General features: G+C 36.0%; 1 protein-coding gene and 1 long non-coding RNA gene across 3 annotated transcripts in view; one reads left to right on the top strand and one right to left on the bottom strand.

Annotated features, from left to right (window-relative positions):
* The window catches only part of LOC113058731 (transmembrane protease serine 4), a 15,994-nt gene extending 4,165 nt beyond the window's left edge, over window positions 1-11,829 (bottom strand). The window contains exons 1-8 of one of the 2 annotated variants that reach the window (XM_026226902.1): window positions 11,804-11,829; window positions 3,460-3,517; window positions 3,155-3,295; window positions 1,487-1,639; window positions 1,200-1,329; window positions 735-848; window positions 440-483; window positions 1-63 (exon numbers count right to left, since the gene is read on the bottom strand). The exon at window positions 1-63 is cut by the window's left edge and continues 103 nt beyond it. In XM_026226902.1, coding sequence (XP_026082687.1) covers window positions 1-63; window positions 440-483; window positions 735-848; window positions 1,200-1,329; window positions 1,487-1,639; window positions 3,155-3,266 — 616 coding nt within the window. In that variant the 5' untranslated portion in view covers window positions 3,267-3,295; window positions 3,460-3,517; window positions 11,804-11,829. Of the gene's footprint in view, window positions 64-439; window positions 484-734; window positions 849-1,199; window positions 1,330-1,486; window positions 1,640-3,154; window positions 3,296-3,459; window positions 3,518-8,570; window positions 8,934-11,803 lie in introns of those variants that run through there. The other variant, XM_026226901.1, reaches the window with a different exon arrangement.
* Window positions 11,830-14,250: 2,421 nt separating this feature from the next.
* LOC113059033 (uncharacterized) lies at window positions 14,251-19,120 on the top strand. Its single transcript, XR_003278051.1, has 4 exons — window positions 14,251-14,435; window positions 16,495-16,599; window positions 16,723-16,750; window positions 18,853-19,120. It is a non-coding gene; the product is annotated as an uncharacterized LOC113059033 (long non-coding RNA).
* Window positions 19,121-24,505: the final 5,385 nt, after the last annotated feature.

The raw sequence follows: 24,505 nt of genomic DNA on the forward strand, positions 1-24,505 counted from the left end.
TCTCAATGATAGCGTCCTGTCCGCCTACAATCCGGTCCTGGTTTCTGGACCGCCCACACTCTGCTACAAAATAAAAAAGCCAATAATACATCAAAACAAATCACAAAATGTGTCCGTCACCATAAGAAAAATAATATATGATATAAAACTTGTATGTTCAAACTAAATTGGATAATACAAATATATGCCATAAATAAATGTCAACCCTAATACAGTATTTTAAACAAAAACATTAAAGGAAGCGTTAACCAAATGATTAGCTACATCTTCTTATTCTCTTTTTTTAAAACATGTAAAATTGCTCAGTCCATATGACTGATTGGTCATTGAACACATTTGATGCTGTATTGCAAGTTTTGTGCTTGTTGTAATTAGCAATTTGTTTCATTATTGACTACAGTATGTCCTAATTAGTGTTGGATTAGGACTCCACGGTTACCTGAGCATGTTAGCGTGACGACTGCTCCCTGACTGCATAACTTACTGAGAAAAAGAGAGAGAAAGAGAATGTGAGAATGCTTAAAAACAAAACTAATAATGGGCAACCCCCCAAAATACTTGCAAATTAATTTAATTCATGCTTAACATTTGACAACCAGGAAAATGGCAAGTACGTTTGTCTAATTTGTAAACAACATATTTAAGGTTTTATTATTTAAAAACATTCTTTTTCTGAAATGTTAAGGTTTCAAGGCCACTGTAAGTACAAAGGTAGAGTGTGTAGATCTACTCACAGATCGGATACGGTCAGCTGGAAGGTCTGGGGTTTAGATGAGCCCACCATACAGAAAGACATCTTCAGATCAGATGGCAAAACACCCACTTGAACAGTGCTGAACGTGGGTTTACTGAAAACAGGAGGAAAAATGCAAGACAATGAAAGTGAGATCAAATGATCAGCTGGATTCTTACATTTATTTAGTGGTCTAAAATGTTTACAGAGGTAATGAATCCAAAACAGGGTTATTATAGTTAACTGAAACTGGAACCTCAAATTAACTTTTGATACGTGAAATAAAATAAAATGAACTTTAACAGAAATAAAATTCAAATTCAAATTATTTTATTTCATTCCAGCTCGTTGCAAAGGCATTTAACATGACATACTAAAATAACTTAAACTGAAATTTTAAGTTTTCTGTTGAAACAGGAAGTTTTTAAGTGTGCAATGACACTATGATTTGTGGGCCAAAACTCACTCTGAGAGACCCAGCTGCTGGCACGCAGTTTCAGCATGTTGTTGGGTGAAACTGTCTGCACATACACTTTTCCATTTATTCTCATCAGGCCTGAATATCTGGAGCACGTTATTGGTTGAGATCAGCCGTACTGTGGAGACAGACAACATTACCATTTTAAAATTCAGAGGGTGCGGTTGGGGATTTTATCTTGTTTGTCCTTAAACAGGACATACAGGTTCTAGCAGTACTGACTGCACACATGCCTTTAAGCAGGTATGTGTGTGTGGGTGTGTGTGTGTGCTTACAGGGGAAGGTGGAGTTGGCTCCAAACTTTGTGACGCAGGCTGACTCGTCCTCCGCTCCACTGCAGTCCTCCTTCCCATCACAGGCCTTCTCTAGCGGAATGAACTTCACCGACTTGGAGCAAAAATAATACTTGCTCTCGATCAACTGCTTGACTGTGTCATGAAGAGGAGTAACAACAGCATTTGTTACTTAAATAATCAGCATTGAGGTTAAACGAATCAGTCTGCTTATGGCTAAATAACTAATGAGAAGTTCAGACTTGTCAATTTGTGACTCATTGTTATTGTAAAAAGTAAATGTGTGAAAGGTCATAAACAGAAAAAAGCAGGTCAGTTTCGCCGACCCACATTAAAAACAAACACTGAAGGAAGCCTGCCTCTCAGGTGTTCTCGGTACATGTTTTTTTATTTAAAAAAAAATGTATCAAGGGCAATTCGTTAAAAAAAAATTAAAATAATAATAATTATATAAAATACATTCAGTATAACTAGTAATTACTTTTAATGCTATATATTTAGATGTTAACTTGTGGTTTTCAAATGTTTTTCATGTAATATTTATAATATATATATATATATATATTAATCATGATCCAAACAAAGATGATTCATACATGTAACATGAGCAGTTTTTAATCTAAATAAGATTATATAATTAAAAAAATTGAGGCTAAACAGAATGGTTTGACTATATATTGACTATTTGTTAAGCTTGACATAATAAAAAAAAAATAAAAAAATAAAAAAAAATAGTTCCTGTAGCTCAAGTGGAAGAGCATTTTGTTAGCAGCACAAGGTTGTGGGTTCGATTCCCAGGCAACACATGTTAGGTAAAAAATGTTAGCCTGAATGCACTGTAAGTCACTTTGGATAAAAGCGTCTGCTAAATGTGTAAATATATATCTACATTAATTTTATTTTATTATTATTATTTTACTATGTATTTCAGTTTACATGTTTAAAATTGTATAAATTTATATAATGTATTGCGGTTTTAGATGTTTTCAGTTTATACAAGTTATATGATGAATTCATTACCCTTTTCATGCTTAAAATTGTTATAAAATTGTGTGACAGTTTTCACAATAAAGTTTTAAATAAATACAGTTATACATACACAATACGGTTTTTACACAATGCAGTTTTTAAATAAAGTCAGTTAATTTGTACTAAGTATCAACTGAAATGTCCATGACTATTTTAAGTATTATTCATGATTTAATAATAAAAACTTGCATTTTATACATTTATACTGTGCATTACAGTTTCCATGCTTTAAATGTAACAGATTTATACTGGAGCATTTCTGTTTTCAATGTTATGAATTGTACAATTTATTTTAAGTCTATCATTCGATGTTCATGCATGATAGCTTTTATATTTTTCCTGCTACATAAATTGTGCAAGTGTTTTACTGATAAATTGTGACAAATAGCCCATTCAATGACATACAGTCTGACAACATTACGTGCTTGTTCAGCTAACTTCATCAGTGAAAATATCCAGCAACTTATGTAGCCAAGTCTTTAGGTTACGTTTAAACATAAACTTGCCCTGAGAAATATTCACAGGAGTGAAAGCAAGACGACTAGCCTCGGCCTCCATCATTATCATAATCATGTGCATTCAAATGAAATCCAGACGGGGTTAAAATGACCTGGAACTTACTGAAGAACGCCGCCACAGCCAAAATGGCCAGTACGACCACCACTATCAGGACAGTAATGATGATCTTTTTCCTGTTTGGCCTTTTCTCTTTCTGAGTCTTTGGAGCCGTCATGGGTTTTCTGTGTTTTCCGGGCTGAGGCACTGAAGGAGAATATTAAAATGAAGTTGAAATCAATGCAGTGTGGTTTCTTTATGGTTTCTTTCTGGTAATACACCCACTTGAATCATGCGTTTTACAACCGAGGGTATTTACTGGACTGATAAATCATGTGATACACTAGACCCAGCTAACCCAGATACTGTACCTTGTTGTGGTGGTGGGTTTAAGGGTCTGGTGTTCTCCTCAGTAACCGGAACTTTAGTCTGAAAATGGGAATGAGGAAGAGAGAAGAGGAAAGGGAACATGAGATTGTTATTTCTTTCACACACGTACGCATTAATCTATGTTAATCAGTTGTAGTTTTCGTATTGCTTTCAATGTGTCACGAGATATTTTTTTCCCACTAGCTCATGAAATCTCTCTCACTTCCTTGTAAACCATCCTACTCAGCATAAACATGCAGTTTACCCGCAGCAAGAAGTAAACAGTAGCTGCATGCCCCGCCTTTCTTAAACGCATATATTTTTACAAAGCTCATCATTCTAAAAAAGCGAGGTGTGCTCTGATTGGCCAGCTATCCAGTGCATTGTGATTGGCTGAATGCCCCAAGCGTGTGATAGAAATGTTACGCCACTTAACAAACTGTAATGCTGTCTCCCAGGAGGACGAGACTCAGTCCACATCCCATCATAGGTTCTCTTTTAGGTACAAAGTAGTTTTGCTTTCAGAACAAAACACACAGCGACTCCACAACATGGCGGCAATAGCAAGAATAATAGTAAAACCGTTATTTCTTTGCATTAACATTTGAGGAGCGTTATCCAAATCTTCCCACTTTGTGATGTAGACATGTGGGGGCGTGTTAGAACAAGGCGTTATAGGAGAACGTGGTTGACTCTTAACATTTATAAAGAATATCTCTTTGGATTTAAGACTTTACTCATTGCAACTTTGCATATCTTCTTTATGCAACAAAAGCATGTGACATTCCAAAGAGAAAGAAAAAAATAAAATTGCATCGTATGACCCCTTTAACAGAAATTGTATGATTCAAATTACATACAAATTACAGTTTATCTTAATAGCAGCCTATAACTTATGGCACTCATGCCTTTCTAATGAGCCTCTAAACAACGTCATTGGGAATCACAAACTGATTAGCAACAGGTCAGTTTCACTAATAAGCTCCAGGAACTGAGGTCAAGAATGGGGTGTGATAGTATCTGAATTTCTGATGCTTGTATCTGTGCACAACAAGTTGGAGCTGTATGGCTGATTTCTTACATGATGGAAGTTGTATTGACACAAAGCATTCAGACTAAAGACTTAGTTTTGGGGTGTGTTCTTTTCACCTTTTATTAATTTATCAACCACAATTTTAATTTACGCATTTAGCAGACATTTTTACCCAAAGCGACTTACAGTGCATTCAAGCTATACATTTTTCACCAGTATGTGTGCAATATTTAATGCTAATGAGATGACAGACCTTAGACACACAATGAGATGGCACACCTTAAACATACATTTATCAATAATAGCTATAAGCATTTTCAAACAATATACACAGAACACTTTGTAAGGTCCGCCTGATTGGCCCAACCACAGAATACAATGGCATGGGAGGAGGTGTAATGTTTGTACAGTAGGTGTTATACTTGAACTAGGTTTATCATAATTTAGAATCAAATTTATTCTAGCTCCATGTTTAAGCATAGCTCCAGTTTTAATTGATCATTAAACCTAAAGGGGAAGTTCACCCAAAAATGAAAGCTCTCTCTTCATTTACTCACCCTCATCTCATTCCAAACCTGTATATATGTTGCTTTCTTATGTTAAACATAAAAGAAGATATTTTGAAGGTAATCGAACAAGTTGGTGGTTCCCATTGACTTCCACAGTAGGAAAATAAATACTATGGACGTCAATGGCACCTACCAACTGTTTGATTACCAGTAATATACAAAACATATTTTATGCTTAGCATAAGAAATCAACGCATACAGGTTTGGAACGACATGAGGGTGAGTAAATGATGACAGACTATTCATTTTTGGATGAACTATCCTTTTCAAGCTGTATTTCTAATTAAGAAACTAGTTAAGTATCCTAATTTAGATATTTGATTATTCTGGATATTCCATGCTTTCAATTGTTCGTTCATTATGGTTCGCAGATTCGCAGTAATACCAGACTCCACTTAAATCTTCCAATTAGTTGCAAAAACATAATTAAAACTTTTGGTTTGTCAGTATCCCATGATCCAAGGGTCACACCTGGTCGGAGATGGGAAAATATTCTCACGGACCCTGAGGGAGACACACCTCTGACAGCAGAACACAATTCTTCAAAAGGTTTTCAGTCTTTTTTTTTTTATATATAATTGACTACTGTGAAATTGAGACCATTCTTAAGATATAATAACCTCAATATGTAAGTATAGTAACTTAGTTTTTGACACTTCTAAATCAGCTTTCAGTGACCAGGGCATTCTGGCCAAGAGGGAAAGAGGGGGCTTGATGATGCGTGGAAGGACAGTTGAGCAAATGGTTTTCTTCGAGATATTTTCTTCAGATTTGAAAGTTTATTGTTTTGTTGCATGGCATCTGTTTTGTGGGAGTTATCATTTTGGGTCAACAACTCCACCACCACAAACAATGTGCAGTATTCAGTTTCTTGTGTTGTAAATGCATTTATTTTTATTAATTAATTAATCAAAATTCACCCGTAAGTAATTATAGAATTATGTTAACCAGCCTGATCTTACGACAATTTGTACATATTTTAGGAGGTGGCTAATTTGTATGAATTTGTATGATTTGTGCTAAATCGTACGTATTTTACGAGTTGCACAATTCGTATGAATCTTTACGAATGACTTACACCTAACCCCGCCCCTAAACCTACCTGTCACTGGGGTCTAGACAAATCGTACAAAATCGTACTTGTAAGGTCATACAAATTCATACGAATTAGCCACCTCGTAAAAATACGTACGAATTGGTTGTAAGATAGCGGTATTTAACACACTTAACCATCCACCATAGGTCAAATATCATCATAATTAAGCTAATTGCAATATTATCCCACATTGAAAAGTAGTGTGGTCCGTTTTATATTAATTTGTTGTATTAGCATAGAAAATGACCTAGTCTGCATTGGTTTCACAATATAAAATAAATAAATAATTATAATAAAAAAAAAACAGCATTGTAGCAGCAGAATACAGCATTGTATTGCGAGATTTTTTTTCGAATATATTGCTGATATTATACAGTATAAGTAAAATTCAAATTCAGTAAAATGTTGACAATGGAGCTTGAATCCACTGATCTATATATAGATCAGTGCTTGCATCCCCTTTCAACAAATAATGAAACCACTGAACATGAAAGTGCAATTTCACTTAAAAGGGTATTTATCACATAATGAGACTTGGGCTGAGAGAAACCCGAATGCACATGGTAAAGATAGTTCAAGTGCTCATTAATAATGTTAATTAACAACAATATATCTAAAACCAGACAGAACAAGAGAGAAACAATGCATAAGCTGTAAAACGAGATGATGTCTGTTTTCGGAAGAGTGACAGTTGACCTGAAACTTTAAAATTACAACAAACAACTGCACAAAACCACAATGTCAGGTAAGAAAATGACAGATAGATTAAATGTTTTGTCGTTTATCATTATTCGCCCCATCCAGTGTATCTGGATATACTGTTTTTAGAGCTTGGTCTAGTACTATGCTTTGAGAAAGAGATCTAGTCATACATAAAATTGACTCCATGCCATTTAAAGTGTGGTTACTCTAAATTCAAGCAAAATATAATCAATGTTCAGGTTCGAGGACACCAGAAGAATACTATACCTGACAGCCACAAAACAGATTTCTTAGGTGAGAAGTATCCAAGCCAAATCAGATTAGTTACACATGCCAACCCAGATAGCTCCTTTCAAACTGCAGCCAAGCATTTGTTATCAACGTCTCAGTTTTTGAAGTTAAAACTTCAGGAATACTAACCTCACATGCACTTTACTTCAGGAACCAAACCTATTCAAATGACTGAAATGCAAAGTAGGGATTTTTGAACCAACATGTATATTTCACGTCACCATAAAGCACAAAATAGTTTACAATAGCCTATTACATCCACAAGTTATGGCCATGTATGGCTGTATATACCTGTGCCACATATTCAGGTTATTTTATTGCTAGTTCAAAAGATGCACCCAAACCTCCTTAACCAATGCAAAAAAAAAAAAAAAAAAAAAAAAAAAAACATTTAATCAGGACTAAAAGCAATGGCCTTAGCTGTTCCCAAGTTGTTGTTGTTGTTTTTTTTTTTTTTTATATGTGTTTTATAATTACTAATAAACAGCCAATATGCTAGTAATATCCATGCCGGTTAAAAGTACTCCTTAAAATAAAATTTAACAGAGTTTATATTGACTAACTTACATTTTAGAGACAGACAGTCAATAAAACCAATACAAATATTTGCAGACACAGCAAAATTCTATTATAATTAGTATTTTATTTTTATTTTATTTTTCTGAATGGCTTAAGTGAATAATTCAATGGCCCGTAAGACTTTTACGTGTTTTGTTCTTTGAATGAAAAATAAGACAATTACTTGCCATCTACTGGCCTCACAATGTAACCTGCTGTAAGTCTGCGAAAAATCCCCATCACTAACAAACAGACTAGTAGTCTGAATACTACAGAGTATCCTAGTAGGTGAAAACAGTATGTGAAAATAGTACTGTGTCCAAAAATTATAAAAGAGCATGAAAAAAAGTTATTTCTCGTGATATTCTGAAGTGCACAGCTGATTTTTGCTATCACATAAGGCCACAGGAGATAAGTTGTGAAGCGATGCAGCTGACAAGTCATCACATGATTACAACGTTACAACATAACGGATGTAGCACGTCAATTCAAGTGCAACATATAGGCTAGATTTTAATGAACCATGGACATTTTAATAACAATTGCGTTTAATAATAAATCTGCTGTCCATATGATCGTAAATATGCTGGTCAGATTAGTTTGGCATGACATAAAGGTAAGTGCATGATGAGAGAATTATGAGAGAATTATCAGCTTTAAAGCGAATTCCTCCAAGTACATAGCAAATGTTCAATAACCGCACAATTCTCAACAGATCCATATCATCCAAAAGTTAATTATCTTTTTCAAAATCGCGCAACAACACGGACTACACTTGTCAACCTAGTGATCTACAGCAAATGTCCTGCTTATGACTGCGCAGAAAAACTTTCTTTGAGTAGAAAAAAATCAGTTCACACTCACCCTCATGGTTTTATCACTGCTGTCGATACGTTCCTGCAATTTGCCGGTCGTACAGACCACAGTAGACTGGGCAGTAGAAACCACAGAAGCCACTTCGATGCCAGAAGAAGACACCTTCCTGCAATCTTCGTTTTCTACACTATGCTTCTTTTACTGTAACTTTTTCCTTGTATTGTCTTTCACTTAATTACTGCTACCAGATCTGCCCTAATGCTGTTTCAAACTCACCACGCTGCAAGACACTGCCTTTTGATAAATTCCTCCTTTCCAGCCTTTGTCTTGTGCAGATTCGTTCAGAGTTTCCCTGCTCCTGATCAAAACTCTCACCTATGTAAGAGGATACCTCCGCCCATCTCACCTAGATACATTGCTCCTCCCTGCTGCATTCACTTCCTCGTTGGGACGGGGCCAAATCTTGTGTGTAGTTTAGCAGGATAACAAGTTAATCTGGGTTCAGGGCTGCTGTCTGCACCATTTTTGAAGCAGGAAATGGCTCTCAATTTCCCGGATCTTCTTTCAGGCAGATTTTGGTGGCTGTGACTAGTAGTTTATCATTGCAATTATGCTGTATTTAAACTATTTTAATGAGGACAGCTCATAAAATTAGTTATTAATGTGGATCAGGAATCTCCGGGTTTTTCACATTGAAACAACTGAACATATCATTCATGCTGTTGTATCATTGCTCATTTCAGAATGCGTAATTGCACTTCTACCATTGTGACATATTTCTTTAAAAAGATTATGAGCTTTACATTCACAAATTATGTTTCTGCAGTGTTATGCTTTTGAAACCACTACCTGTAAGAGTAGAATGTGACTGTAAAACTATTGATTTGCTTCATTTAACTTTGCTCGTTTCACTATTTAAGTTCTTTTTACTCACTCATTTATTTCGTTTCACTTCTGAAAATGCTACCTGTCAGAGTACAGTTTATGACTGTGAAATCATTTTCTCATTTGATTCAATCGGGTTCAATTTTGTTTGGTTCACTTTACTTTAGTCCTGAAGTGAAGAAAACACATTTTTCTAATAATAAAGTCCATGTCTTTAAGAGCATATTCACAATCAATTTGATTTAAGTTCACTTTTCATTTAGATTGATTGGATTGGAGTTTGTTCATTTCACTTACTTCACTACTGAAAACGCTAAATGTATGACCATTTCCTCATTTGATTTTATAGTTTAGTTTATTTGGGGTTAATTTCACTTTACTTTACTTTAATTATGACTGTGAAGCCATATTCACATTTGATTTGATTAAATTAGGTTTACTTAACTTTACTTCAATTTCATAAATGATATCTGACAGAGTAGTTTATAACTGTGAATCCAGATTCACACTTAACTCAGTTCAGTTGTTTATGTTTCTATTTGATTTGATTAAATTAGGTTTACTTAACTTTACTTCAATTTCATAAATTATACCTGACAGAGTAGTTTATAACTGTGAATCCAGATTCACACTTAACTCAGTTCAGTTGTTTATGTTTCTATTTGATTTGATTAAATTAGGTTTACTTAACTTTACTTCAATTTCATAAATTATACCTGACAGAGTAGTTTATAACTGTGAATCCAGATTCACACTTAATTCAGTTCAGTGGTTTATGTTTACATTTGATTTGGTTAAATTAGGTTTACTTAACTGTACTTCAATTTCATAAATGATACCTGACAGAGTAGTTTATAATTGTGAATCCAGATTCACACTTAATTCAGTTCAGTTGTTTATGTTCCCATTTGATTTGATTAAATTAGGTTTACTTAACTTTACTTCAATTTTATAAATGATACCTGACAGAGTAGTTTATAACTGTGAATCCAGATTCACACTTAATTCAGTTCAGTTGTTTACGTTTCCATTTGATTCAATCATTAATTTCACTTATGCACATTGAGGCTTATACTATTTCCTTTTAGGAGTACAGTTACTTACCATGACTTAAGAATTTGCCTCAAATTAACATTTACCTCATAATGCCATAAACGCAATACTCACGTCATGAATTCAACTTCAGGGTATATAAATAGAATCAATCTCTCACCTCATTTTCTAAACTCATTGGTCAAATCGGTAAACTTTGCTATAGTTCAAAGGTAAACACACAATAAACCATTATATAATCAAGTGAACCAGATCCATAATCAGTTCACCCTGGTGCTCTGTTATCACTTTTATTTATTTCTTTAAAAAGAGAGAGGACTCGACTGAGATGTAGAGAACACATGTTTTCGGTATTAACAATGGGAGAGTGATCATGTTTCTTTTAAGGGTCAGGTCAGTGTGACCTCTCCTTGATAAATATGACCCCATGATACTGGTCTTGTATTAGGAAACTGTGTGTAATGAACTATTTAACATATACTGACTAGCCATGACCAGAGCTGTTTACCTTGCTAAACATGTTGTTGAGACTGCCATCGTTACAAAGTAAGTCGCTCAGCTACTGTTATGATGCAGATATACTAAAGTGTCATGTGAATCAGTGACTCACATTGTTTTTGTATTCCAAATCACTTTGATACTGAGCAAGAATGTGAAAAACAAAGCCAATGCCATCAGTGCTGGTAATGAAAATAAATAAAATAATGGTAATGAAAATAAAACTGTTTTAGAGGAATAAATCATATCCATAACCTCATATCTGATATACAGGAAAAAAAATGCTCTTAACATTACTTGAATATTGTACAATATTAATATAAAAAGATATATGTCCATAGATCTGTTGCATCATTATAGTAAACTAAAATTAATCTACAGAAGAATGTCAATGTTTTGGAACAAATGCTTTACCCAAACACTAGATAAGGTGATAAGGCACTTCTTACATTGTCATGTATTAGAAACACAATTATTTATTGGTTGTTTTCAGCTAAATCATATTTTTAAACTTCCTTCTATGCTAAGCGGAAAACACTACTCACGCCCTGCCTGATACAAATACACACACGTACTTAAAGTCTACAGTAAATATAATTTAATGAACTTTAATTATGATGATGTTGCTATTAATCACAACCAGAACAATTACAAGTCCAGTTTCCTTAAACATCTCCCAACTTAAGCAATATCCGCTGTTTTACATATTAAATGGGTTTTCTTTTTGGAAAATTATATGTCTTACATAACGACAAACATTAACTAACAGTTAATATAAAGGAATGAATTATTAATCATAATAAATAAAAGTAAGCAACCAATAGAAACACTAAGCTAGACCTTACTGTATTTCGAAAGGATCTGGTGTTGATGAAGACTGGCAGGATATGATCCTATTTTCCTCTCTTCCGTCCTCTGTGTTGATGGAAGTAAGTCTTCACGAGGCAAACCAGTTTCAGAACAAACATACATTTCAGAATCAAGCCTCTTTATAACCAATCCTTGCCTCTGTCTTTCTTTTTTCACTAACTCCATTGTCCATTTATTCCTGTAATCTTTTTTTTTTTTTTTTTTTTTTTTTTTTTGTAGTGTATCTTACATTCTGTGGAATGAAAGATACACTACAACAAAAAATATCCCGGAATCCCATATGCAGGGAAATGGGCTTGGATTACTGCACTGACCGGGATATTACACAAAGCTAGTGTGGAATCAAGTATCTGTCTATAGATGTGTTGAATCATTTCAGCTAAACCAAAGTAAAATAGGATGTGAATCTCTACTTAAATAATTACAAAAGGACACATATGAGTGTTAGAGTAAATGTTTCAATTAAATCAAAAGATAGGCACTTCATAAATTGTCAGAAATAATCAGATTTAATTGCATATTATATTATATTATATTATATTATATTATATTATATTATATTATATTATATTATATTATATTATATTATATTATATTATCTACAAGCTTCATGTCTCTCATGTTAATCCAGTCCCATTACAACATTCTAAAATTATTTTTAAATCATTTATAAAATAATTTAACATTTCATGTCCGAATGTGTTAATTGATTGATTGATTTTTTTTTTTTTTTTTTTTTTTTAGAAGTAACTATTATCATATTAATAAATTTTTAAGTAACATTGTAAATAGGCAAGATAACAATCTGTGGGACTCTGTTAATTTATATTATATTATATTATATTATATTATATTATATTATATTATATTATATTATATTATATTATATTATATTATATTATAATGCCTCATTTTAGGCAAGAACCAAAAATGTGTTATTCAAGGGTATTTTAGACATGTAGCCTTGTGAGTGGCACATGACTGGTTTTGGTAAATTGACCTGATCTATGTGTTTAATGCATTCCGGGAATTCTGCAGTGAGTTCTGCTTTCTCTGTCTATCTGCTCTATTTCTGAACTCTGCAACTGACTGTGTGCAGGACATCAGATCTGTTTTCACCAGTTACACACTTTTTTTTAAATAAACAGAAACAGGTGCAAAATGCGAAATCCACACATGGGATTTCCTCTTAAATGAAGAGCTGATATTTTGTCCTACATCAGTCCTTCAACTCATTTGACCCACTCTCTTCTATTCACGTAAAGGTCAAACATTTACCTTGCATTACTGCAAACCTATTAAAATATGAAAAGTTTATTTTTTCCGTTTCTGTTTCCTTTTTGAGACTTTTTTTTTGTGTGTGTGTAAAATTTTCCAGACAAACAAAAAAAAGTACATTTGTATTTCTAGAAACTGACCTAATATAACACATTTTTTATTTAAATGTTTTATGTCATGCTACAGAAAAATTCCCCTACAAGAACAACGATAAATTAGTCTCTGGAGCATCTGTCATGTTCGGTTGGTTTCACTTTACAAATAATACAAAAAATACTCTTATCTGAAGCCAAAAATTTTTTAGAACATGTAGTTATATTTCTAAAGTATATAACGCTACAGTGACTAAACTAATGTAACTACGTGTTCCAGAACTAATTAACTAACTAGCAAAGAATAATCTTATCTGAGGCCTTGGGGTTGAACAATGTGGGGAAAACACTTAACACTTTCTCTTTCACAAGGCTGAACCTTATCTCTATGGTTTTGAATTTCCTTCCTTATGTTTCCCGTTCTGTCGTACACAAGCCCCTGTTGAATTAAAGGGTGTTTTATTGCATTCCGAGAGAGGAAGTCCATGAATGGATAAAAATAGACTTTTCACTCTGCACTATAGAAAAGCATGTCCACCAACCATGTTGCCCACCAGCCTCCAGTATTTCATCTATTGAACAGCAGAGGGCATTACGAAACACATGCATGTTCACTTAACACCGATCCACCCACACAAAGTCTACCGTGTTATGAATGACAAAGCAGAAACTCATTCCATCTGATTCATAACCAGACAGGTGACAATAAACTAGATGACAAATGTAGGTGTATATAAGAAGACTGGGTGAAGACATGCTGTGGCATACTGCACATTTACCAGAACAGAACAATTACTTCAACTGAAAAGAGTCTCACCAATTGTCCTTAAATCACCTCAGTGTCTCCAAATCAAAAAGGAAATGTAGCCTCAGTCTTAGCACGACTAAAAAATGTCATCATCACTGAAACAAACTAGCCAATAAGCTCAAGAAGCAATCAGAACAATCCATAATAGCCAATGTGAAGCACTAATGTAAAAGGGTGGGCCTTTTACAAAAAAAAAAAAAAAAAAAAAAAAAAAAAAGAGGAGAATGAAGACAGACCAGTTTAGAAAATGTCACCTTTTCCTTGTCAACAGATGTGTATAAGACTAGTTAGTGGCATAGAAAGTTAGCACTGTAGAGAAAGACTTGGAAAATACTTGTTTCTTTGAGTAAAAAACGGATATCTAACTCTTCTTGTGAGCACATTGTAAAAAAAAAAGTACAGCTGCTCTCAGGAAAAACAGCATCATGGGTAAGAAACACAGTTTCTCAGAGTGTGGCTATTGCTGTTCACAAACAAGCTTTTGTTAGCTTCTGAATGAATAAATGTGAATATTTTAATGTGTTTTTATTGTCAACACATACTAATACATTTTAAATGTTCAGGGACAGTATGTTAGTGTTGTGTCAAAGTATTTTGTGGATTCATTAAATGTTTAACATTACATAATGCATGTAATCAGCTAAGCTAATGTGCTAGATTTTAGCACTTAGCACTTAGCATCCATAACTAGCAATAGTTGTGATTAAAAGTGTGTTCTTTCTAGTAAATATGTGTGTTTTAGTCAAACTCTTAAGGCCCTATCATACACCCGGCGCAATGGAACGGAAGGCGCAGTGCAAGTGTATTTGCTAGTTTCAGTCCGGCGCCATTCGCATTTTCCCGTCTAGCGCAACGTTATTTAATCAGCAAATGCATTTGCGCCCATTTGTGCGCCCATGGGCATGCTGGTCTAAAAAAGAGGTGTGTTCAGGCACATTGCTGGCGCATTGCTAGAAAGCTATAAATACAGTAGACTGCGCCATAGACCAACTCAAACCTGGTCTAAAGTCTGGCGCAATGTTTTTTCTTTGTTGAGCACGCTGCTTATTAAACACAGGGATGCACAGCAGCACACAAACATACCAAATATAAAAAAAAATTATTTGGAAGGATTATAAAAGGATTGCAATGCATACAAATTTTTTGTAGGCTTTTATATATAGATGCGTTCTGTCTTTGCACTTGTCAAATTCCGCCGTGTAAATAGCAAATCCGTCATGGCACGAACGCAACTGGCTCTTAAAGGGAATGGAAGATGAGACTCTAATTGGTTTATTGCACGTTACACCAAAAAAAAAAAAAAAAAAAAAAAACACCCATTAAAATAGCAAAAGTGGATTTGGACACGCCCTGAGTACTTTGCGTTTAGATCATTAAAATAGGGCCCTTAGTCACAAGTTGGGACAATAAAATCACAGACTTCCTGCACTTGACTGTGGTGATGTCACATACATTTTTTTTTTAAATAAAAACAACAACCAAAATGGCACTGTAAAAAAACGCACTGTAAGTCACTTTGGATAAAAGTGTCTTCTTAATGTAATTGTATACTGTAGCTACCAATTATCGTTTGATATGCCATTCTTTTAAAATGTATAAAAATGTAATACAGTATGTGTGTGCTTTCCTTGTTCTTTAATAGCCTATATTTCAAGAGCGCAAAAAGTAGAATTAATGAACTATGTATTTTTATTTATTTAATCTTTTTTTTTTTTTTTTGTAGTCAAAACCATAAAAAAAACTGCATATTGATAATTTTGATGATATGAGAAAGTCTAATGCTGCATACCAGTTTGCTTATTTTAAAATATAATATGTACTCTTTTTGTTGTTGAGCATAAATTTAAATGTGTAAAAGAGTAGGCATGTTTTATTGGACATTAGACATACATGCTGTTGTATAGTTGCATTATTTCACAGTAAACTACCGTATTTTTTGGACTATAAGTCACACCAGAGTATAGGTCACATCAGTCCAAAAATATGTCATGATGAGGAAAAAAAAACATATATAAGTCGCACTGGACTATAAGTCGCATTTATTTAGAACCAAGAACCAAGAGAAAACATTACCGTCTACAGCCACGAGAGGGCACTCTATGTCTTCAGTGTAGACTACAGGAGCACAGAGCAGCATAGAGCGCCCTCTCGCGGCTGGAGACTAATGTTTTTTCTTGGTTCATTTCTATCGGTTCATGTCACATTAATTTTTATAAATGAGTCGCACCTGACTATAAGTCACAGGACCAGCCAAACTATTTTAAAAAAGTGTGACTTATAGTCCGGAAAATACGGTAGCCAGTCAATCATCATTATATGCACACTCAACAAGTCAATGTAATTTAATTTAGCTACTTAACAATGTGCTTAATTGTGTTTAGTAAAAAGCTAAAATTAAAAAATTTTAAATTAAAAAAGTAATGTAATGTAATGGTGTGCTGTTGTTTATACATATATTTTGAGCTGATTATGTGATGGTATCTTCCAGATAGCGCCTCGTCAATTGGGATAGCCGTAGCATTTGGGATCTTGGGATTATTCGTGCTTATCTGTTTGGTGCAGATCTGCATCAAGAAAATCAAATGTTGCAAAAGTAAGCACCATCCTCATACCTGACTAACAAACCAGCATTCATCAAATTCATTGAACTAGTATACAACAATGCAAGTTAACAGTGAAAAAAATTTTTTTTTTTCTTTTTTCTTTTCTTTGACAGATCCTTCGGTGAAAGACAAAATTTTAAAGTAAGCATTACATTACATTTACATTTAATCATTTAGCAGACGCTTTTATCCAAAGCGACTTACAAATGAGAACAATAGAAGCAGTCAGATCAACAGGAGAACAACAACAGTATACAAGTGCCATGACAAGTCTCAGTTAGTCTAGTATAGAACGCATAGCCAGGATTTTTTTTTTTTTTTTTTTTTTTTTTTTTTTTAATTAAATGAACAAAGACAAGAAAATGAAAAGTACTGGTGTTAGTAGGTTAAGTGCAGGTGAAAAAGATGAGTCTTCAGACGTTTCTTGAAAATTAGTAAAGACTCAGCTGTACGAATTGGGATTGGGAGGTCATTCCACCAGCTGGGCACAGTCCAGGAAAAGGTCCGTGAGAGTGATTTTGAATTTCTTTGGGATGGCACCACAAGGCGTTGTTCACTTGCAGAGCGCAAACTTCTGGAGGGCACATAGGATTTAACCAGTGAGTTTAGGTAAGTTGGTGCCGTGCCAGTGGTCGTCTTGTAGGCAAGCATCAGTACCTTGAATTTGATGCGAGCGGCTACTGGTAGCCAGTGTAACCTGATGAGGAGAGGAGTAACATGAGCTTTTTTTGGCTCATTGAAGACAACCCTCGCTGCTGCATTCTGGATCATTTGCAGAGGCTTGACAGTACATGTAGGAAGGCCCGCCAGGAGAGCATTACAATAGTCCAGTCTGGAGAGAACAAGAGCTTGGACAAGAAGTTGGGTTGCTTGCTCTGACAGGAAGGGTCTAATCTTCCTAATGTTGTATAAGGCAAACCTGCAGGACCGGGTCGTTGTAGCAATGTGGTCAGTGAAGCTTAATTGATGATCCATCACAACACCTAGGATTCTGGCTGTCCTCGAAGGAGTTATGGTTGACGGGCCCAGCTGTATAGAGAAGTTGTGATGAATCAATGGGTTAGCTGGAATCACCAGGAGTTCAGTCTTTGTAAGGTTAAGCTGAAGGTGATGGTCATTCATCCAGCTAGAAATGTCACTCAGACAGGCTGAAATGCGAGCAGCTACCGTCGGGTCATCTGGCTGGAATGAGAAGTAGAGTTGGGTGTCATCAGCATAGCAGTGATAAGAAAAGCCATGCTTCTGAATGACAGATCCTAAAGATGTCATGTAGATGGAGAAGAGAAGTGGTCCAAGTACTGAGCCTTGAGGAACCCCAGTAGCAAGGTGGTGTGACTTTGAAACATCACCCCTCCAAGACACACTGAAGGATCTGTCAGAGAGGTAGGACTTAACCCACAGGAGAGCAGTTCCAGAGATGCCCATCTTTCTGAGGGTGGACAAGAGAATCTGGTGATTAACAGTGTCAAAAGCAGCAGACAGGTCCAGCAAGATGAGTACCGAGGATTTTGAAGCTGCTCTTGCTAGTCGCAGGGCTTCAGTAACCGAGAGCAGAGCAGTCTCAGTTGAGTGGCCACTTTTGAAGCCAGATTGGTTGATGTCCAGGAGGTTGTTCTGTCCAAGGAACATAGAAAGCTGGTTGAACACAGCTCGCTCAAGTGTCTTTGCAATGAATGGAAGAAGGGATACCGGTCTGTAGTTTTCAAGAAGCGCTGGATTTAGAGATGGTTTCTTGAGCAGTGGGCTTACCCGAGCCTGCTTGAATGCTAAGGGAAATGTTCCAGAGTGAAGAGAGGAGTTAATAATGTGAGTAAGTGAAGGTATGACTGAAGAAGAGATCGCTTGAAGGAGGTGAGTGGGGATTGGATCAAGTGGACAAGTAGTAGGATGATTGGACAGGAGAATTTTGGAGACGTCCATCTCTGAGAGTGGGGAGAAGGAGGATAAAGTGTGTGCATCCGTCATTGTGACGTTGTCCTCGGTCTGCGGTGTGGAGAATTGGTCACTGATGGATCTTGTCTTATTTGTGAAGAAAGCTGCAAAGTCGTCCGCTGTAAGAGTCGATGGAGGAGGCGGAGGCGGCGGATTAAGAAGAGAAGAGAAAGTCTTGAATAGTGTCCGAGCATCACTGCAGCTGTTAATTTAAAAGCAAACGTATTAATTATTGTTTGTTTATGTTTGTGTGTGGAATCATTTTATGGTTGGTTTCTATTGACTTATTTCAATTGTGTGTATCTTAACAGGAAAGTTGGGATTAAGAAATCTTCAACTCCATTTTCAGTCAGCAGAATCGTTGACAAGAAGTAACAGCCGTCACTCCTCCTACGACATTCTCCCTGCCTATAGATAGTGTACATAGACATGACAGAATCTATTGTAGTGCATTATTTACAACATCTGTAACTGTAATTTTTTCCCATATTGTTATGAAATTATTTCTGTGTAAAGTGTGATTCACGTTTCTGAGGTGAAGGTGTTAGTGATGGGGATGTTGATGATTCATATCTAGAGCTTCTCTCGTTGTTTTTCTCATTTTCTGACATTCTCTGAATTTTGTCACCGTACAAGTCTCACCACAAAAACACGGCGAAGCCTACTTCTCACGCCAGACTGTTTCCACATAAAAATGACGTCAAAGGTACTGATGTACACATAATATACACTGATGAAATATTAGTCTCCTCGGTCGCAGAAAGGTCACAAAATAGCCATTGTGATTTACAAAGAAATCATCTTGGGTGATACATTTCCTGTTAAGGTGATGAAATATGGAACTTGACTTGTATATCATGATTTCTAATTTCAAAGAAAAATATGGTCATATTTGATCATTTTTGGCCAGATTTATTACACTAGAAGTATTCTTTTTATTATTATTATTATTATTATTCAATTTTTCACTCAAATTGTACTATATAGCTATTCAATTGATGAAATGCAAAATAGAACCATTTTGGACCCCTGTGAACATTTTTGTTGTGATTTCTGTTCCTCTTTGCTCTTCGGTGATCATTGTTCACTTGAAAACACCACCATGTTCACATTTCCTGGTAGTCTTCTATTAAATCGACAGTTGCCCATTTCCCCCTCAGAGTACATTTACATTACATTTATTCACTTAGCTGACGCTTTTATCCAAAGCGACTTACAAATGCTATATATGTCAGTGGTCGCACGCCTCTGGAGCAACTAGGGGTTTAGTGTCTTGCTCAGGGACACATTGGTGTCTCACAGTGGATTCGAACCCAGGTCTCTCACACCAAAGGCATGTGTCTTATCCACTGTGCTAACACCATCCCCAGAGTATGAAGAAAAAAAAAAAAAAAAAAAAAAAAAAAAAAAAAAAAAAAAATGATTGTAACTTTATTGTTGTAGTGCTGGCTTTATATATCCCAATGCTAATGTATCTCACATTCAATACTTTGTGTCTCATAACTGTACATATTTTTAACTTTATATCTCTTTTTATCATGCAGTCTTCCACAGGATTCTCACTCAGATGTCTTTGAAAGGCTAAAATTATGGTGTCATATGGCACAGAGCACTACTGAATTACTGTATTGTTAATTTATGGTGTTTTTGATCATTTTTGCGGTTGATCATAAATTATAACGTTATTATCTGTAAAAAAAAATAAACAAAAAATAAAAAAAAGATATATATATATATATATATATAATTTTAAAATAAATAGATTCATGCATTTAGCAGACGCTTTTATCCAAAGCGACTTACATATATATATATATATATATATATATATATATATATATATATATATATATATATATATATATATATATATATATATATATATATATATATATATATATATACACGTTCTGAATGATTCAGTTTGATTCACAGGGCTGCGCCTTCTCACCGAATCATTTAGAGCTGATTCTCAGTGAATGATCAGTGAATTTCAGTTAATTTCTCAGTGAGTGCTGAATGATCTAGATATTTATCTTTAATAGAAACAAACTGAGTTTTTGCAAACAAATTGAGCTCTTTTTTTTTTTTTTTTTGGGAGTGGTAACTGAGAAACTATGGCTGTGTCATGTGAATAAGGCACGATTCATAGCGAAAGTATGTTTAATATGAAGATATCTAGCCTATAGACGCTCCTTCGACTACTCTTACTCTTACTCTGATTGTATTTGTCTGAAAGAAGAAAGTCATATACACCTAGGATAGCTCGAGGGTCAGTAAATCATGGGGTAATTTACATTTTTGGGCGAAATATTCCTTTAAGAGTACACTTCATTAATTGGTCAGGTTTCTGTATGTATCTTTAGATAAAATTTGCAATGGCCCCAACCAGCATATGACATTTTAGCACTTGTGAATAATTGGGTTAAATAGATGATTAATCGTGGGAATGCTTTTGTAAAGTATAAGCTTTAGGCAGTTGATTCTCAATTGATTTTTTGTGTGGGCAATCTGAGACCTACAGAGCTACTGAGAAACTACAACTAAAAATACCACATTCCTCATCAGCCCTTCCTACTCACTTCCTGTCTGGTACTCAGACTGAGACATGCTTCAGTCTAAGTGAGAACATTTAAAAAAATAATGATAATCTTACAATATCTTACACTGTGAACTATTTTGTTGACTCGTTAAATGTTGATAACTGCGATCAAAGTGTGAATTAGGATGTTATTTATCATATCTACATATTAGAGTGGGGTAAACCCTGAGATGATACACTCAAATCTCTCTGTTCGGTGTCGGTCATATGTGGCAGATACTATCTGTGAGATCTGCATAGAAGCTAGGAAACCGCAGCCATGACTAAGCTGATAGCAGTTGTTAGCAAACCGGAGGAGTGAGATGTCAACGTAGCCCACAAAAACTCCACAATTTTCCAATTTGCTTCTAAACTTGTAGGCATCTTTTCTTTAAAGGGTGACAGATAAACAAATGCAATGTCTTTGGAGGTCACTAGATGAGAAGATTTTGCATTTTTGCTGATTTTTTATTTATTTGTTTGCAAATTTCCAGTTAATGTTTTGAGATCTATTTCTTTTTACACCATTTTGAGTCCTAGTTTTTATTTTCGGGTATTCATTATTCTCCATATAGGGAGTTGGATTGACATGTCAATGAATACAAATTGTGACATGCTATACATCTGAAACTACTTTAAATTACTTTTCTTGTAATCTTATAAATATCACAAAGGTTTATATATATATATATATATATATATATATATATATATATATATATATATATATATATATATATATATTTTTTTTTTTTTTTTTTTTTTTTTTTTTTTTTTTTTACTGATAGGCAGTTTTAAGTCGTGACATCAAAGATAGAATGCAGGAAGTGCATTCTAAAGCACTTCCTGTTTTCTATTCTTGGTTTGTCTCCATTGTTCTGTAGAACTTGAACTGTATGTATTAAACTGATTAGTGCAGTAAGAATGCAACTGTGTAAAAAGTACTTAAAGCCCAAATATCATATACATACTTTGGTTTATTTAGTTTCAATAGGATTTTTAAATATGTTTTGGAAATCATGAGAGTTTAATACTGAGTAAGTATGAGAGTATCATGAGAGAATCATTAAGAGGGTTTATTTCATTTTTAATTCTATAGCCTTCGTGTAGCCAGTATCATCCTGTGTTCTCACCTCAAATGGTTAGTGGCACTGAGAGGTCCCGGTTAGTTTCGGTTTGCTAAAACTACTCCAGAGTGTGTGTTCTGTAGACCCTGTTGGAGTTTCCAGCACCAGGCCTTCACTTGCTAAATCCTTGAGAACCGGTAGATGGCTGTTATTTTTGTTCCTAGTGAACGTAGTGATCATTATGATGTTATCTGAAAATACACCAACACATTAACTTTCCAACACGAGGTAATAACATTTTGGACTTTGTTTACACCACATAGAGAGGAGCCACTTCGGACCCTCAGACCACATCACTGTCATGTTAATGACTGCATATAGACCACTCGTTAAAGTCGCCAAACCAGTTCACAAACAGATTTAAGTGTGGCCAGAAGGATCATCAGAGGTTCTTCAAGACTGCTTCAACACAACTGACTGGGACATGTTTAAGCAGGCTGCTACATCCAATAACACCACTGACCTCCAGAAGTACTCAGAGAAAGTCACGGTCACTCACGGTCACAAAAACCATCACTGTCTGGGCCAACCAGAAGCCATGGATGACAGGGGGGGTCTACTTTTCAGTGGCCTACCAGCTAGCTCCATTTCCAAATTACAATACATTCAAAACTCTGCTGCCAGACTACTCACCCACACCAAGCGTTCTGCACATATTTCCCCAATTCTGCATGATCTTCACTGGCTTCCTGTGGCTTACCATATTAAATTCAAAATTCTCCTTCTCGCTTTTAAGTCTCTGCATGGTCTTGCTCCCCCCTACCTCTGTAACCTGCTTCTCCCCTACACCCCTACTCGCTCTTTACGATCTGCTGATTCCAGCCTTCTCGTTGTCCCAATGGCCAATCTGTCCCACGGCATCAGAAAGGCTAAGAGACAGCACTCCAGGAGGATAGCTCACCAATTCACGAGCTGAGCTCATCACTGAACGAGCTGAACACCTTTTTTCGCTCGCTTTGAGCAACAAAACAGTACCACTGCACAGAAGACTCCCCCTCCTCCCGGTGACAAGGTGATGACGCTGACCTCAGACAGTGTGAGGAGATTCTTCAGCAGGATCAATGCACGCAAATCTCTGGGTCCTGACAACATCCCTGGACGTGTACTGAGAGACTGTGCAGCAGAACTCACTGATGTCTTCACAGACATTTTCAACATCTCACTGAGTCAGGCTGTTATTCCCACATGTTCAAAACTACCACCATCATTCCAGTTCCGAAGAAGACATCTCCATCCTGCTTCAATGACTATCGCCCTGCTGCACCTACCCCCATCCTCATGAAGTGCTTTGAACGGCTAGTCATCCACCAAATCAAGTCTGCCCCCCCTCCCCCCCCCCTCCCTGAACCCCTTACAGTTTGCATGTCGGTCCAACCGGCTGGCCGATGATGCCATCTCCACTACCCTCCACTCAGCACTCAAACATCTGGACAAAAAGGACTCATATGTCAGAATGCTGTTCATAGACTTCTGTTCAGCATTTAACACAATCATCCATCAACAGCTCATTTACAAACTGATTCAGCTGGTGCTCAACACTTCGCTGTGCAACTGGTTATTGGACTTTCTGACTGGAAGACCTCAGGCAGTACGGGGTGCAGCAACACATCCAGCACCATAACACTGAACACTGGGGCCCCCCAAGGATGTGTGCTGAGCCCCATCCTCTTCACTCTACTGACCCATGATATCACACTGTCACACAACTCCAACCTCCTTATTAAGTTTGCAGATGACACGACTGTGGTGAGTCTCATTAGCAACAAAGATGAGACAAACTACAGGAGTGAGGTGAGCCGCCTGGCCAAGTGGTGCAGTTACAACAATCTCTCTCTGAACGTGGAGAAGACGAAGGGGATTGTTGTAGACTTCAGAAGAGCACACACTCAGCACGTTCCTCTGACCATCAACGGTGCGACCATGGAGAGAGTGAGCAGCACCAAGTTCCTGGGTGTGCACATCACAGAGGTCCTCTCCTGGACTGAAAACACAGCAGCAATGGCCAAGAAATCACAACAGCATCTCTACTTCCTCCGCAAACTGAGTAGAGCCAGAGCCCCGCCCCCCATCATGTACACCTTCTACAAAGTCACCATAAAGAGCATCCTATTGAGCTGCATCACTGTGTGGTACGGCGCCTGCAACACGTCCTGCCGAAAGACTCTGCAATGCATAGTGAGAGCAGCTTAGAAGATCATTGGTGTCTCTCTCCCCTCCCTCCAGGACATTTATGGAACCCGTCTCACCCGCAAAGCC

This window comes from Carassius auratus, chromosome 40, assembly GCF_003368295.1.
Source record: "Carassius auratus strain Wakin chromosome 40, ASM336829v1, whole genome shotgun sequence".
NCBI classification, from domain to species: domain Eukaryota; kingdom Metazoa; phylum Chordata; class Actinopteri; order Cypriniformes; family Cyprinidae; genus Carassius; species Carassius auratus.